This window comes from Hemitrygon akajei, chromosome 12 (assembly GCF_048418815.1).
Source record: "Hemitrygon akajei chromosome 12, sHemAka1.3, whole genome shotgun sequence".
Lineage (NCBI taxonomy): Eukaryota > Metazoa > Chordata > Chondrichthyes > Myliobatiformes > Dasyatidae > Hemitrygon > Hemitrygon akajei.
Genome location: NC_133135.1, coordinates 5,912,156 through 5,929,068, shown reverse-complemented (window position 1 = coordinate 5,929,068; position 16,913 = coordinate 5,912,156). Strand labels below are relative to the sequence as shown.

The 16,913-nt window shown below is 45.3% G+C and overlaps 1 protein-coding gene across 1 annotated transcript in view; it reads left to right on the top strand.

Annotated features, from left to right (window-relative positions):
* Positions 1-16,913, top strand: part of dnai3 (dynein axonemal intermediate chain 3) — a 114,629-nt gene that overhangs the window by 17,589 nt on the left and 80,127 nt on the right. The window contains exons 4-7 of the mRNA XM_073062514.1: positions 3,538-3,642; positions 8,625-8,753; positions 10,415-10,614; positions 12,349-12,465. Coding sequence (XP_072918615.1) covers positions 3,538-3,642; positions 8,625-8,753; positions 10,415-10,614; positions 12,349-12,465 — 551 coding nt within the window. The remainder of the gene's footprint in view (positions 1-3,537; positions 3,643-8,624; positions 8,754-10,414; positions 10,615-12,348; positions 12,466-16,913) is intronic.

The window sequence follows — 16,913 nt, the reverse complement described above, 5'->3', positions numbered from 1 at the left end:
ATGTCTTGAAGCTTATTGATGAGATGTTGGTGAGAATATTGTGTCCATTTTTGATCACCTAACTACAGAAACAGTGAAAATCAGACTGACAGAGTGCAGGGAAATTTTACAAGGATATTACCGGGACTGAAGGACCTGAGTTTTCGGGGAAGTTTGAATGGGTTAGGACATTATTCCCTGGAGTGTAGAAGACTGAGGGGAGATTTGATAGAGGTATTCAAAATTATGTGGGGTATAGATAGGGTAAATGAAAGCAGACTTTTTCCACTGAGGTCGGATGAGACTACAACTAGAGGTCATGGGTTAAGGGTGAAAGGTGAAATGTTTAAGGGGAACATGAGAGGGAATTTCTTCACTCAGAAGGTGGTGAGAGTGCAAAATGAGCTGCCAATGGAAGTGGTGGATGTGGGTTCAATTGGACAGGTACATGGATGGTAGGGGTATGGAGGGCTATGGTTGATGGGACGGCAGATTATTGACTTGGAACAAATTAGATGGGCCAAAAGGCCTGTTCCTATGCTTTAGTGCTCTATGACTCCATTTGACATGTTGACTGCTTATTCTCCTCCATAGATGCTTCCTGGTTTGTTGAGTTCCTCCAGCGTTTTGTGGGTGTGTTACTCTGGTTTTGCAACATCTGCAGAATCTTTTAGTTTAAAACTTGTTGTTTTGTCATAGCAGTACAGCGCAAAGACATAAAATCACAATAAATCTCATAAATAAATAAATAATGTAAAAAGGCAGTAGTAGTGTACATGGGTTCATGTCCATTCAATAATCTGATGGTAAAGGGGAAGAAGCTGTTCTTAAAATGATGTGTGACTTCAAGGTCTTGTAGTTCCTTCTTGATGGTCCCAGATGATGAATGTTTGTAACTGTCCAAAATATCTCAGAGCGTTCAGTCTTATTTATTCTGCTGGACTAGAATAACCTGCATAATTACGAAGTATCAGTGTTGTATCAACCATACTACATCATGGTAAAATTGCTGTTTCATCAGTAACAGGCACAATAAATAACCATTCAATCATTATCTTCGTATGGTGGTTAACAAAGGCATACTTGGGGTGTTGAGTATAAGGACAAGGAAGTCAAGTTGCAGCTCTATGAAACTTCAGTCTGACTGCACGTGGGGTATTGTGTACAGTTCTGGTCACCCCATTACAGTAAGGATGTGGAGAAGAGGTTCACCAGGATGCTGCCTGGATTGGAGGGTACTAGCTATAAGGAAAGGTTGGATAAACTTGGCTTGTTCTCCTTAGAGCTGAGGGGAGATAAATCTTCGTAGACAAACCTCTTTGCTTCAAAGACAGCAGAAAGTCATGTAGATTTTTACAGCTATCCAGGTAGGTTCAAAGTGTATGTACTTTGATAATAAATTTATGTCACCATCTACAACACTGGGGCTCATTTTCTTGCGGGCATTCTGAGTAGATCTAAGGAGAATAATAGAATCAATGACAGACTGCAGCCGAAGGACAGAAAAAGTCACCATGGTACTACAGCAGTTAGAGAACACTATTGCAGCTTGGAGGCTGGAGCTCAGAGTTCAACTCTAACGCACTCTGTAAGCACATTCCTTCCCGTCTGTGTGGCTTTCCTCCGGGTGCTCCGGCTTCCACCCACAGATTAGTACATTAATTCGGCATTGCAAATTATCCTGTGATTCGATTGGGGGTTGCTGGGTGGTGTCTGTCATTGGAATGGGAGGGTCTGTTCTGTGCTCTATTGCTAAGTTAATTAATTAAAGGGACTGCAGTCTAAAATTAAATTCTTCAGTTGCCAAGTTCAGATTGGAACCAGCATCCTATTTACCTGAAGCTTTAGGCAGGCCACCTGGAAGATTTGATGGAGGTTCCTAATTGCTGAGAGGCATAGACAGTCAGAATCTTTTTGCCAAAGTAGAAATCCCTACCACTAGAGAACATGTTTTTAAGTTTGTGGGGGATAGGGTGAGTGAAGTTTAAAGGTGAGGGGCAGGTTTTTTACACAGGGTGTGATAGGTATCTGGAGTGGGTTATCAGGTGGTAATGGAAGTCATCATTTTGGGGGAGTTTAAGGAGCTTTTAGATAGACACATGAGGATGAATGGAATGGAAGGATATGGATGATGTGCAGAAGAAGGACATTTAGTATAAATTGGCATTAAGATAGGCACAACATTGTAGGCCGAATGGCCTGTCCAATGCTGTTCTGTGGTCTAGAACAGTATGTTGGTTTTCTGGTTTTGTCCCTTTTAATCCAAAGCTCCCGATGAATAAGATCCTGGTTGCAATCTCACCATGGCAACTGGGGAGTTTAAATTCAGACTGCAGTGATGTTGAAGCTACCCAGATAGTCACAAAATTCCATCTTGTTTTCTGATGTTCTTCAGGCAAAGCAGTTTGTGTACAAAACGGTGACTTCAAGCTAGAACACAGGAGTTGATTCTATGTCTGACCCAGCAAACTCTTCACATCGAGCTGAAGGAGGAACAGGGAATAATATTGGCCTCACTGGCGAAGTTTAGATCCTGATATTGAATGAAAGAACAGGTTGACAGGGTGGTTAAGGAAGCATATGGCATGACTCCCTTTATTTGTCGAAACATTGAGTTCAAGAGTCAGGAAGTTATGTTGCAGCTTTATAAAGCTCTGGTTAGTCCGCATCTGGAATATTGCATATAGTTCTGGTCGCCCTGTTATAGCAAAAATGTGATGTCAAGGCTCTGGAGGGTGTGGAAGAGATTCACCAGGATGCTGCCTGGATTAGAGGGCATGTGCTTATCATGAGAAGCTGGACAAATTTGTGTTGTTTTCTCTGGAGCACCAGAAGCTGAGCAGAGATCTGACAGAGATTTATAAGATTATGAGAGGCAAAGATAGAGTAGACAGGCAGTATCTTTCTCCCACGGTTAAAATGTCCAATACCAGGGGACGTGCAGTCAAGGTGAGGGGAGGTAGGTTTAAAGGAGATGTGAGGAGCATGGTTTTTACACAGAGAGTGGAGGCTGCCTAGAATGTGCTGGTTGAGGTGTGGTAGAGGCAGATACAGTAGGGACTTTTAAAAGACGTTTATGGACATTGAGTAGGCAGAAGAGATTAGTTAGGTTGGCCATTTGATTACTAATTTAACTGAAGGTGCTGTACTGTTCTCAGTTCTATGTTCTAATAAATCTCTCAAAGCCTGATTACATACATAAATTTAGCAGATGACTGAGTATTAAATACAGGTGTCCCCCACTTTATGAATGTTCACTTTACGCCACTTTGCTTTTACAAAAGACCTACATAAGTAACCTGTTTTCACATTACAAAGAGGATTTTCACCTTTACAAAAATGTTCCCCTTATAAATTAATGGTTCTTCGCTTTACGCCATTTTGGCTTAAGAAATGTTTCATAGGAACGCTCTACCTTTGTAATGGGGGAGACACCTGTAGCATAACACACAGAAGCCTGAATGTATTTATCTGTAGCTGTACACACCCCCATATATCTTTCTGGGAATTTTACTGAACTTTTAAGACTGCTTTTAATAAATTATTCATTCAACACAGGATTATCACGGCGATGAACTTCTGGTCGTCTATGATATCGATTCCATGTACGGACAAAATTTCTACCTTGCGCTCAACGAAATGATGAAGGGGATAATCCTACATGTAAGTAATTTTATTCCTAAGGAAAGAAAGGAGGACTCATCCAGTATGATTATGTGTGATTTGTGAAAACACACTCCAGATATCCTTGTTCCATCTGGTTTGGTAACAGTAACCAGGAAAGGATTATTGAGTTTAAATTATTAAACAGCAAGGAGGCTCAAAAGGGGCAGTGGATTAAAGTAGTTGTGTAATTCCTGTATATATATGTGAGAGAGAGAGAGAGAGAAAGAGAGAGAGAGAGAGACACACACACACACACACACACACACACACACACACACACACACACACACACACACACACACACACACACACACACACACACACACACACACACACACACACACACACACACACACACACACACACACACACACACACACACACACACACACACCATTGTACCTACCTAAGCTAGTTTCATGGATCTTGAGGATCTGCTTCTATCCAACTTACTGTATTTCCCCCCTCCCTCTTCCCTCTTCTTCTATTCCCCATTCTAAACCTCTTACCTCTTCTCCTCACTTGCCAATAATCTCCCCTTGGTGCCCCTCCTCCTTCTCTTTCTCCCATGATCTATTCTTTTCTATCAAATTCCTTCCTCTCCGGCCCTTTACCTTTTCCACCTAACTCCTCCCAGTTTCTCGCTTCCTCCCCACCCAAATGGCTTCACCAATCGCCTTCTAGCTTCTACTCTTCCCCGTCCCCTACCTGCTTATCCCGGCTTCTTTGCCCTTCCCTTCCAGTCTTGATGAAAGGGCTCCACCAGAAACACGTTCTGTTTATTAATTTCCATCGATGCTGCCTGACCTGCGTTGCCTTGTTGTTGCTGTTACTGTTGTTGTTTGTGGGCATGCTACGCTGGTGCCAGGACGTGTGCCCACAGTACATCCTCAGGTTGTGTTGCTTGTTAACTCAGGCAAGGCATTTCACCGTGTTTCAATGTGCACATGTCAAATAAACCAGACTCTGAATCAGCTTTAATGTCGTCGGCACATGTTGTCAGATTTGTTGTTTTGTGGCAGCACTACATTGTACTACATACCGCTAATAAAATAAAACTAAATTACAGCAAGAATTATCTATATTTTTAAAAGATAAAATTAAACAAGTAGTGCAAAAAGAGAAATAAAATTAGTGAGATAGTGTTCATGAGTTCAATATACATTAAGAAATTGGATTGTGGATGGGAAGGAGCTGTCCTGAAATGTTGAGTGTGTGTCTTTCCCAAATTACTCCCAATACTAATAACCTATCACTCTCATCCCTATCCCAGTGATCCCCATCTCCTGGATACCCTGTAGCCTATAGGTCTCATCCCTATCCCTGAGTCATTCCCATCTCCAGGATTCCCACTAGCCTCTTGGTCTCACTCCTCCCCTGAGTCATTCCCATTGCCAGGATTCTCAGTAGTCTACTGCTATCAGCCCTATCACTGAGACATTCCCATATCCGGATATCCAGTAGCCCATCGCTCTCATCGCTATCCCAGAGTCATTCCCATTGCCAGGATTCCCAGTAGCCCATTGGTCTCAGCCCTGTCCCTAAGTCATTCCCTTCTCCAGGATATCAGACCATGATGGGATCAGTGTTGGGTTTTGATGGTTTTAATCCAAGGTTCTTTCAGAAGTCAGGAAAAAGACACAACACTTGGTGTTTCCCAGTTGTTTTATTAAGTGCTAATAGAACAAAGAAAATTGGAAATGGACCTTAAGCGCAACAGAGGCTAGTAGTGAAAGGGAGAGAAGAAGCAAAAGATGGCAGAGCCTCGTGGTCAGCTCTTTTTATACCCCATCGATAAGAAATGTTCCATTCAAATTCATAGATAGTTAGATATTTCATTGATCCCAAAAGAATTACAGTGTCACAGTAGCATTACAAGTGCACAGATATACAAATATAGAAAGATTAGAAGAGACATAAGAAAGAATAAAAAAAATAAGTTACCTCATACAGGAGGGGGTCATCACTTCCCCAGCTAGGTTGACTCACTATAGAGCCTAATGGCTAAAGGTAAGAATGACCTCATATAGCGCTATTTGGAACAGCACAGCTGTCTATTACTGAAAGTGTTCCTCTGTTCAGCCAATGTGGCGTGCAGAGGGTGAGAAACATTGTCCGGAATTGCCAGGATTTTCCGTAGGGTCTTTTGTTTTACCACAGCCTCCAGTGTGTCCAGTTTGTCTCCTATAACAGAGCCACCCTTTCTAATCAGTTTATTGAGCCTGTTGGCATCACCCATGTTGATGCCATTGCCCCAGCACACCACCGCATAGAAGATTGTACAGGTGACAACAGACTGGTAGAACCTGTGAAGGAGAGGCCTGCATATTCCAAAGGGCCTCAGTCTCCTCAGGAAGTAGAGGCAACTCTGGCCCTTCTTGTACACAGCCTCTGTGTTGGTGATCCAGGTGCACCCCAGGTACTTATAGGTCCTCACCTCATCCACATCCTCACCATCAATAGTAGTAGGGAGCATTGCAGGCTTAGTCTTCCTGAAGTCCATCACCATCTCCTTTGTCTTACTGATGTTGAGCTGCAGATGATTTAGCTTGCACCATTCGACAAAGTCCTCAACCAGGGCCCTGTATTCATCCTCCCATCCTCCCTATATACACCCAACTATTGCTGAGTCATCAGGGTATTTCTGTGGATGATATGACCCAGTGTTGTATCTAAAGTCTGAGGTATACAGGGTAAACAGAGGGAGCTAATACAGTCCCCTGTGGGGCCCCAGTGCTGCTTACAGCCATGTCTGACACACAGCTCTGAAGCTGCACAAACTGTGGTCCGCCAGTCAGGTAGTCCAGGACACAATGGAAGAGCCAACCTGCATTGATCACCAGCAATGAGGGCTGTATAATATTGAAGGCACTTGAGAAATCAAAACATGATTTTCACAGTGCTGCTCTGCTTATCCAAGTGGGAGTAGTCTTTGTTTCAGTGGATAGATGACAGCATTACCAACTCCAGTGTGCTCCTGGTAGGCAGACTGCAGCGTATTGAAGGCTGATATGACCAGTGGTCAGAGGTGAGTCAGGCCTAGCCTTTTAGGGTCTTCATAACGTGTGAGGTCAGGGCCACTGGACAGTAGTCATTCAAGTCTTTTGGTTGGCCCTTCTTGGGTACTGGGACCACACATGATGTTTTCCACCCAGTCGGGACCCTTTCCAGGCTGAGACCCAGACTGGAAATGTGCTGGAGGACTCCACACAGCTGCCTTGAACATGGAGCAGCTATGATATGCGTTAACCAATCAGATAGCCCCTATTCAAATAATTCAACACCGGAGAAGCTTCCAGATCTTTCCAGAATGATACAAAATACTGTAATTACTAGAGGATGCACTGGACAACTGTGTATATGTACTGTGACCACTAGGGGACACACTGGACAACTGTGTATACGTACTGTGACCACTAGGGGACACACTGAACAACTGCATTTACACACTGTGACCACTAGGGGACACACTGAACAACTGCATTTACACACTGCGACCACTAGGGGACACACTGAACAACTGCATTTACACACTGCGACCACTAGGGGACACACTGAACAACTGCATTTACACACTGCGACCACTAGGGGACACACTGAACAACTGCATTTACATACTGTGACCACTAGGGGACACACTGAACAACTGCATTTACACACTGTGACCACTAGGGGACACACTGAACAACTGCATTTACATACTGTGACCACTAGGGGACACACTGAACAACTGCATTTACACACTGTGACCACTTGGGGACACACTGAACAACTGCATTTACACACTGTGACCACTAGGGGACACACTGAACAACTGCATTTACATACTGCGACCACTAGGGGAAACACTGAACAACTGCATTTACATACTGTGACCACTAGGGGACACACTGAACAACTGTGTATACATACTGTGACCACTAGGGGACACACTGAACAACTGCATTTACACACTGTGACCACTAGGGGACACACTGAACAACTGCATTTACACACTGTGACCACTAGGAGACACACTGAACAACTGCATTTACACACTGTGACCACTAGGGGACACACTGAACAACTGCATTTACATACTGTGACCACTAGGGGAAACACTGAACAACTGCATTTACATACTGTGACCACTAGGGGACACACTGAACAACTGTGTATACATACTGTGACCACCAGGAAACATACTATACAGTTACATATTGAAGTAATTATAAAAAATATTAACAGGCAAGAATTGTTAAACTGCAAAAATGATGACAATTAAACAGTCTAATCCAACACCAGTCAGGACACAGAGTGGGCTGAAGGACCTGTTTCTAAGCTGTATCTCTCTGACTCAATCTCCTGACCTTTCAAAATGGCACAGGTAGGGTAGCAGTTAGCACAACCATTTTACAGCATCCACGATGACTGATTGGAATTCAGTTCCCGCTGCTGTCAATAAGGTGTTTGTATGTTTACTCAGTGACAGGTTCTCTGGTTTCCTCTCACAGTCCAAAGATGGACCGGTTAGTTATCTTGTTTCAAAGTAATCGAGTTGCTTCACCTCTTTCTCAAAGTAACCTTCCATAATGACTTCTGCAAAAGGCAGTGACCATCAGTCTGAGAGAATTTCATTCACTGCTGGAAACACCAGCATTTACCGGGTGCCATGGTGGTATGCATTTAGTGCTACATTTTACAATACCAGCAACTGAGGTTCCATTACCACTGAAGGCTTATGTTCTCCGAGTGACTGTGTGGGTTTTCTCCCACATCCTGGAGATGTTTAGCTAGAGTCAGCGAGTTGTGGGCATGCTATGATGACGCAGGAAGTGTGGTGACTCCTGTGCCACCACAATCCTCAGACCACGTTGGTCACTGACACAAAATGATGCATTTCACTGCATCGATGCACAAAGCTAATCATAAAAAGTATGCAAAAAAAAAATACATCACCTGAAAGGAACTGATACCAAATCTTGGTCTCTCTCTTGCAGTCTTTCCAGGCAATTGAGAATAAAAATTCTGACTTTGATGTGGTGAATGAAATTAAAAGAAAGCCATGGATTGACCTGGGTAGCGGCATTGAAATCGAAGAGGAAAAGTTTGAAGAAGCTCCAACTAAGGTCACAGCTTATATCAATGTGCATATTTACTGGGATGGAGATGGCAAGGCTGAAAATCTAAAATGTCTGGGCTTTTGTTATTTTGGCCAACCTCATTATCTGCACCAGTGCAAGCTGGTTCCTTAAGGTTGTCATAGCTGGGTGAGGGGAGGAGCGGGTTTGGGTGGGTGATGATGGGGAGAAGCTCCCAATGACATGCATCTCTAATAGCCTCTGACAACCGAGTTCAGCACTTGGCCCTTACATGTGGCCTAGCTACCAAGCCCAGTGGATCCATTTCTACTGACAGAAGAATGGGCAAAGGTGGGTTACCGGTGCCTTAAAACCAGTTGCTTCAAGCAGATGGGGCTCATCAGTCATGGTTGGCAGGTCATCTAGGAGAAGGAAGGCTCTGATCCCAAACCTCTGCTGCCTTTCAGCTATACCCACTCATGGGGAAGGTTTTGGGGGGAAGCTCCAAGGGGAAAATGCAGAACTAGAGTCCCTAAGGCAGTCCCATGTTGAGTTTAATGCTGACTGGCAACTCTTGTGATGTAGGAATTAGTCTATTTTGTTATTATATGTATTGGGATACAGTGAAAGGCTTCTCTTGTATACAGTTTATGTAGATCAGATCATTACACAGCGTATTGAGGCAGAACAAAGTAAAGCAACCACAGGATTCGGAATAAAGCTTTAGCTACAGACAGTACAATGCAGGTCAACAATAAAGTGCAAGATTATAATGAGGCAGGATGTGAGTTCAAGAACCCAAGAGCCCCGAATCAAAATCTGATGGTGGAGGATGGTGGTTGAGTATAAGATTTGGAATGTAATGGTGAGGTTGTATAAGACATTGATTAGACTGAATTTGGAGTATTGTGTGCAGTTTTGGTCACCTAATTACAGGAATGATATTAATAAAGTTGAAAGAGTGCAGAGAAGGTTTACAAGGATGTTGCCGGGACTTGAGAAACTGAGTTACAGAGAAAGGTTGAATAGGTTAGGACTTTATTCCCTGGAGCGTAGGAGAATGAGGGGTGATTTGATAGGGGTGTATAAAATTACGACGGGTATAGATAGAGTGAATGCAAGCAGGCTTTTTCCACTGAGGCTAGTGGAGAAAAAAACCAGAGGTCATGGGTTAAGGGTGAAGGGGGAAAAGTTTAAAGGGAATATTGGGGGTGGCTTCTTCACGCAGAGAGTGTTGGGAGTGTGGAATGAGCTGCCAGATGAAGTGGTGAATGTGGGCTCACGTTTGACATTTAAGAAAAACTTGGACAGGTATATGGATGAGAGGGGTTTGGAGGGATATGGCCCAAGTGCAGGTCAGTGGGACTAGGCAGAAAAATGGTTCAGCACAGCCAAGAAGGGCCAAAAGGCCTGTTTCTGTGCTGTAATGTTCTATGGTTCTAAGGTTTGTTCCACTCCCATCAGGGAGGAGGCTATGTAGCATCCACACCAGGACCACCAGACTCAAAAATAGTGACTTTCCCCAAGCAGTAAGGCTGATCAACACCTCCACCCACTAACCCACCCTTACACACCCCCAACCACCACTACCATGTTGTAGATGGTGATGGTCCTTTGTGATAGATGCCACCTTATTGAGACATCACCTACTGATGGTGGGAAGGGTTGTGCCCATGATGATATTCCGAAATCCATTCATATCATTACAGATGAAATTCATGGTGTCACGCATCCGTAGGCAGTTTGGGGCTCCAGTGACCTTGTCTGATTGGAATGTTGCTGATGCCAAGGACGGCTATGTGGAGTGTGCATCCTATCAGGATAAGAACTTCAGCATCAGGAAGCTGGAGCGGGATATCGGGATTCAGGCGGTGCCAAAATTATGGGAAAGCAGCACACAGACTAAATGGTGAGTGGTCACAGGCTGTTCATGAGCACTTCGCCAGCCATGACTCTCAACCAGTGAGTGCAGAACATCTACACTGTAGAGGGGTTGTGTATTTTTCTGATTGGACAGTCAGTAACCAAGGTAACCTGGGACAGGTACAGGCAAACTAATACAATAACTGAGATAACCTACAAGGTCAATGACTCAGTAGATTGTTGTGAGCAGTTCTGATATTTTCAAAAAGATGAGCTGACAATGGAGAGGGTCCAGAAGAGGTTAACAAGAATGATCCCTCCTGATATAGGCTGGAGGTTTATAGAGTCTGGACATCCTTAGTGAAAATGAGACAATCGGGGCCAGGGAATGCAGCCATTGAAAACATCAAGAGTATGTGAAGTGTCATGGGTGTAGTCACTGGGGAGATAAAACAGAGTTGAGGCATACCGACATAAGTTTGGTGAGGCAGTGACAAGCAGAAACAATGGGTCTATCAGGACAGGCAGAGGTACAGGAGCCTCAGGACGCTCACCATCAGATTCAGGAATAGTTATTACCCCTCAACCATCAGTCTCTCGTACTGGAGTGAATAACTTCACTCAACCCATCACTGAACTGTTTCCACAACCTAGGGACTCACTTTCAAAGACTCTGTATCTCACATACTTGATATTTATTGCTTTTTTTGTTTTATTTTCTCATTTTGTATGAGTACATTGCTTGTTTATTTGTCCTATGGGGTGTAATCTTTAATTAATTCTATTGTGTTTCTTGTATTTACTGTGAATGGCCACAGGGAAATGAATTTCAGGGATGTGTATGAAGATTGATAATAAACTTACTTTGAACTTTCAATATTGAAAGGCCAGGATAGAGTGGATATAGTGAGTGAGCCTAGGACCAGAGGGCACAGCCTCAGAATAGAAGGACATCCCTTTAGAATGGGGATGAGGAGGAATTTATTTAGTCAAGGGGTGGAATTCATTGCCACAGACAGTTGTGGAGACCAAGATATTGGGTATATTTAAAGTGGATGTTGATAGGTTCTTGATTAGTCAGGGTGTCAAAAGTGACGGGGAGAAGGCAGGAGAATGGGGATGAGAGTGATGGTGAATCAGCCATGATGGAATGGCAAAACAGACTTGATGGGCCAAGTGGCCTAATTTTACTCCTATGTTTTAAAGTCTAGCCAAGGCAACCTGAAGCAGCTAAAGGATAACAGATACAGGAAGCAGTCGGTAGGAGGTTTAATCCAGTAAGCTGTTGCACTCTCCATCGGACTGGCTGGAAAATGGATGAAAACATATTCCAGGCAGTGGCGAGAATGCAGCCTAAGGCATATAGGAGCAGAGTTCCCCATCTGCAATCTGAAACCTGCACTCTGGCTGTGACCACCTCACTAAAAGCCTCATCTCTGGGATTTCAGCTCCAGCTCCTTTCAGAAGGTGACTCATTGTTCGCTGTTTGATAAAGGCGGCTCAGGCATGAGGAGCTGAAACCTTCTCCTGTTCAATCATTCCACAACATTTAATAGAAATTTGGATAGGTACGTACAAAGATGAGGGGGGTATGGAGGGTATGGTCCAGGTGTAGGTCAATGGGACTAGATTAAGAGTTTGGCATGGACTAGATGGGCCAAAGGGCCTCTGTCTGTGCAGCAGTTCTATGTCTCTATGACTCTGAGACAGAGCAGTAAGTGATGTAAAGGATTCTATTTGTGTTTTCTTCTTGTAAAACTATTATCCATTTCTTTTCCAGGACCTACCCAAGGAATGCCTGTACCCAGTACACACCCAGAGAGTTCACCACGGAGGAGAAGGAACAGCTTCTGAAATCTGAAGCCCTCAACAACTTCATTAATTCTGTGGCCTCGAGGTTCCTTTCTTTTATCTTTGTTCATAGAAATCACCAGCATTCATTGCCATCCCTAACTGCCCCAAACCGGACTTAGAACATTGACCAGTACAGCACAGGAACAGGCCCTTCAGCCCACAATGTTGTACTGAACCAATTAAATTAGTAATCAAATGGCCAAATGAACTAATCTCTACTGCCTACAAAATGTCCACGTTCCATCATTTTCCTCACATTCACGTGCCTATCTAAATATCTTTTAAAAGCCTCTAATGTATCTGCTCCCACCACCATTCCAGGCACCCAACACTCTTTTTTTAACTGTATAAGACAACAACAACTTGCCCCTCACATCTCCTTTGAAATTACCTCTCTTACCTTAAATGCATGCCCTCTGGTATTAGACATTTCAACCCTGGGAAAAATATATTGTCTGTCTACTCTATCTATGGCTCTGATAGTTTTATAAACCTCTATTAGATCTCCCCTCAGCCTCCACTGCTTCAGAGAAAAGAACGCAAGTTTATGCAGCCTCTCCTCTTCTCATAACACATGCCTTCTAGGCAGCGTCCTGGTGAACCTCTTCTGCACCGTCTCCAAAGCCTCAACATTCTTCCTATAATGGGCAACCAGAACTGTTTGCAATACTCCAGATGTGGTGTAACTGGAGTTTTATACCGCTGCAACATGACTTCCTGACTCTTGAACTCAATGCCTTGACTAATAAAGGCAAACATACCACATGCCTTCTTACCCACCCTATCAACCTGGGCAGCCACTTTCAGGGAGCTATGAACTTGGACCCCAAAATCCCTCTGCTCATGGAAGACCTTCTGGGGCCTGTCAGGGGATAGTTCAGTGCTAACCACAGGGTTTGAAGTCACATATAAAATCAGTTTATTGCTATCACATGTACTGGGGTAGAGTGTAAAAGCTTTCATGTCATCCATACAAATCAGTTCACCACATCCGTACACGAGGTAGGTTAAACAATAGAGAATGTGGAATAAAGTGTTACTGTTACAGAGAAAATGCAGTGCAGACAGCCAGTAATGAGGTAGATTGTGAGGTCAAGAGCCCATCTTACTGTCATCACCATTATGGGCCATGCCATGGCATGGGTGGTTATGGTCTTTCCATGATCATGATTGTTCTTGGCAAATTTTTTGTCAGAAGTGGTTTGCTGTTGCCTTCTGGACAGTGTCTTTACAAGACGGGTGGCCCCAACCATTATCAATACTCTTCAGAGATTGTCTGGTGTCAATGGTCACATAACCAGGAACCTTATACCTCCTTCGAGAGTGACATATCTTGACCCCACCATCCTACATCTTATTGTACTAGAGAAAAATTCAATAGTTTTATAACAGCGGGTTAGAAGCTGTCCTTGAGCCTGGTGGGACGTGCTTTCAGGCTTTTGTATCTTCTGCCCAATGGGAGATGGGAGAAGGGAGAATGCCCGGGGTGAGTGCTGTCCTTGATTATGCTGGCCGCTTCACTGAGGCAGCATAAAGTGCAGACAGAGTATAAACCGGATAAACCAGACCAAGTAATGACATTGGTGAAGCTCAGGGGGTTTTAATGACTATCATAGTCGACATTACAAACTATTTTTAATTACAGTTGTGTTAAATTAAATTAATTAATTAAATTCATAAGCTCTTTTCCCAAGTCTTCCAAGTCGACGGAGGTTGATGACCGTGTCTACCTGGAGTCACAGAGAGGCTTCTGTGCTGGAAGGTCACAGCATAATTTTCTCTCTCTGCCAACTCCAGGAGAAGTGCAAAGAACAAAAGAGCTCCTCTATGTTGCAGTTATTGACCTCACCGAAACATTTGACTTGGTCAGCAGAGATGGGCTTTTCAGATCCTCTCTAAACTGGACTGCCTGCTGAGACGGTAGAACACGATCAAATCCTTCCACAACAACATGAAGGGGACGGTGCAGTCCCACAGCAGCTCTTCGGAGCTCTTTAACATAAGAGTGGTGCTAAGCAAGGATGTTCTCACCCCAACACTCTTCAGGGACCTCTTTGCCTTTCTCCCGAGGCAGCATTTGACACAGTAACAGCGGGGATCTACCCCCACACTAGATCAGAGGGCAGGCTTTTTAACCCCACCATCTAAGAGCCAAAACCAAAGTGCGCGAGGCTGTGATAATTCACAACCCTCATTCCGCAGCACTTCCAGAGCTCGATGGATCGTTTCTCCCAGGCCTGTGAGGAATTTGGTCCGACTATCAGCCAGAAAAAGACAAACATCTTGGGACAAGACAGGGAGGCACCACCAGTCATTACCACCGATAACTACAAACTCGATGTTGTTCATCAGTTCTCATACCGGGGGTCCATCGTCAGTGACAAACTCTCCTCGGATGGAGAAATCGACAAGCACATCGGGAAGGCTGCCACACCACACGAGTCTGGGAGAACTGCAAACTCCCAGTCAAAACAAAGAAGACAGTGTACAACACTCGTGTCACCAGCACACTGCTGGTTAACAGTGAGACCGGGACAACAGGCACTAAGCAGGAGAGAAAGCCCAATACCTCCATTTAAGGAGGCTTTGTCACCCATGGGACATCTCCTGCAGAATCAGAGAGGTTCTCTCTTGTGTCGGCCTCCCCAGTGTCTACACCCTGCTCGGGTAGTGTAGGCTGGACCATGTCTACTGTATGTCTACACCCTGCTCGGGTAGTGTAGGGTGGACCATGTCTACTGTATGTCTACACCCTGCTCGGGTAGTGTAGGCTGGACCACGTCTGCCGTATGTCTACACCCTGCTCGGGTAGTGTAGGCTGGACCACGTCTGCCGTATGTCTACACCCTGCTCGGGTAGTGTAGGCTGGACCATGTCTCCTGTATGTCTACACTCTGCTCGGGTAGTGTAGGCTGGACCATGTCTACTGTATGTCTACACCCTGCTCGGGTAGTGTAGGCTGGACCATGTCTACTGTATGTCTACACCCTGCTCGGGTAGTGTAGGCTGGACCACGTCTGCCGTATGTCTACACCCTGCTCGGGTAGTGTAGGCTGGACCACGTCTGCCGTATGTCTACACCCTGCTCGGGTAGTGTAGGCTGGACCACGTCTGCCGTATGTCTACACCCTGCTAGGGTAGTGTAGGCTGGACCACGTCTGCCATATGTCTACACCCTGCTCAGGTAGTGTAGGCTGGACCATGTCTCCTGTATGTCTACACTCTGCTCGGGTAGTGTAGGCTGGACCATGTCTACTGTATGTCTACACCCTGCTCGGGTAGTGTAGGCTGGACCATGTCTACTGTATGTCTACACCCTGCTCGGGTAGTGTAGGCTGGACCACGTCTGCCGTATGTCTACACCCTGCTCGGGTAGTGTAGGCTGGACCACGTCTGCCGTATGTCTACACCCTGCTCGGGTAGTGTAGGCTGGGCCATGTCTACTGTATGTCTACACCCTGCTCGGGTAGTGTAGGCTGGGCCATGTCTACTGTATGTCTACATCCTGCTCGGGTAGTGTAGGCTGGACCACGTCTGCCGTATGTCTACACCCTGCTCGGGTAGTGTAGGCTGGACCACATCTGCCGTATGTCTACACCCTGCTTGGGTATTGTAGGCTGGACCACGTCTGCCGTATGTCTACACCCTGCTCGGGTAGTGTAGGCTGGACCACGTCTGCCGTATGTCTACACCCTGCTCGGGTAGTGTAGGCTGGACCACGTCTGCCATATGTCTACACCCTGCTCAGGTAGTGTAGGCTGGACCATGTCTCCTGTATGTCTACACTCTGCTCGGGTAGTGTAGGCTGGACCATGTCTACTGTATGTCTACACCCTGCTCGGGTAGTGTAGGCTGGACCATGTCTACTGTATGTCTACACCCTGCTCGGGTAGTGTAGGCTGGACCATGTCTACTGTATGTCTACACCCTGCTCGGGTAGTGTAGGCTGGACCATGTCTACTGTATCTCTACACCCTGCTCGGGTAGTGTAGGCTGGACCACATCTGCCGTATGTCTACACCCTGCTCATGTAGTGTAGGCTGGACCACATCTGCCATATGTCTACACCCTGCTCATGTAGTGTAGGCTGGACCATGTCTCCTGTATGTCTACACTCTGCTCGGGTAGTGTAGGCTGGACCATGTCTACTGTATGTCTACACCCTGCTCGGGTAGTGTAGGCTGGACCATGTCTACTGTATGTCTACACCCTGCTCGGGTAGTGTAGGCTGGACCATGTCTACTGTATGTCTACACCCTGCTCGGGTAGTGTCGGCTGGACCATGTCTACTGTATGTCTACACCCTGCTCGGGTAGTGTAGGCTGGACCATGTCTACCGTATGTCTACACCCTGCTCGGGTAGTGTAGGCTGGACCATATCTACTGTATGTCTACACCCTGCTCGGGTAGTGTAGGCTGGACCATGTCTACTGTATGTCTACACCCTGGTCGGGTAGTGTAGGCTGGACCATGTCTACCGTATGTCTACAC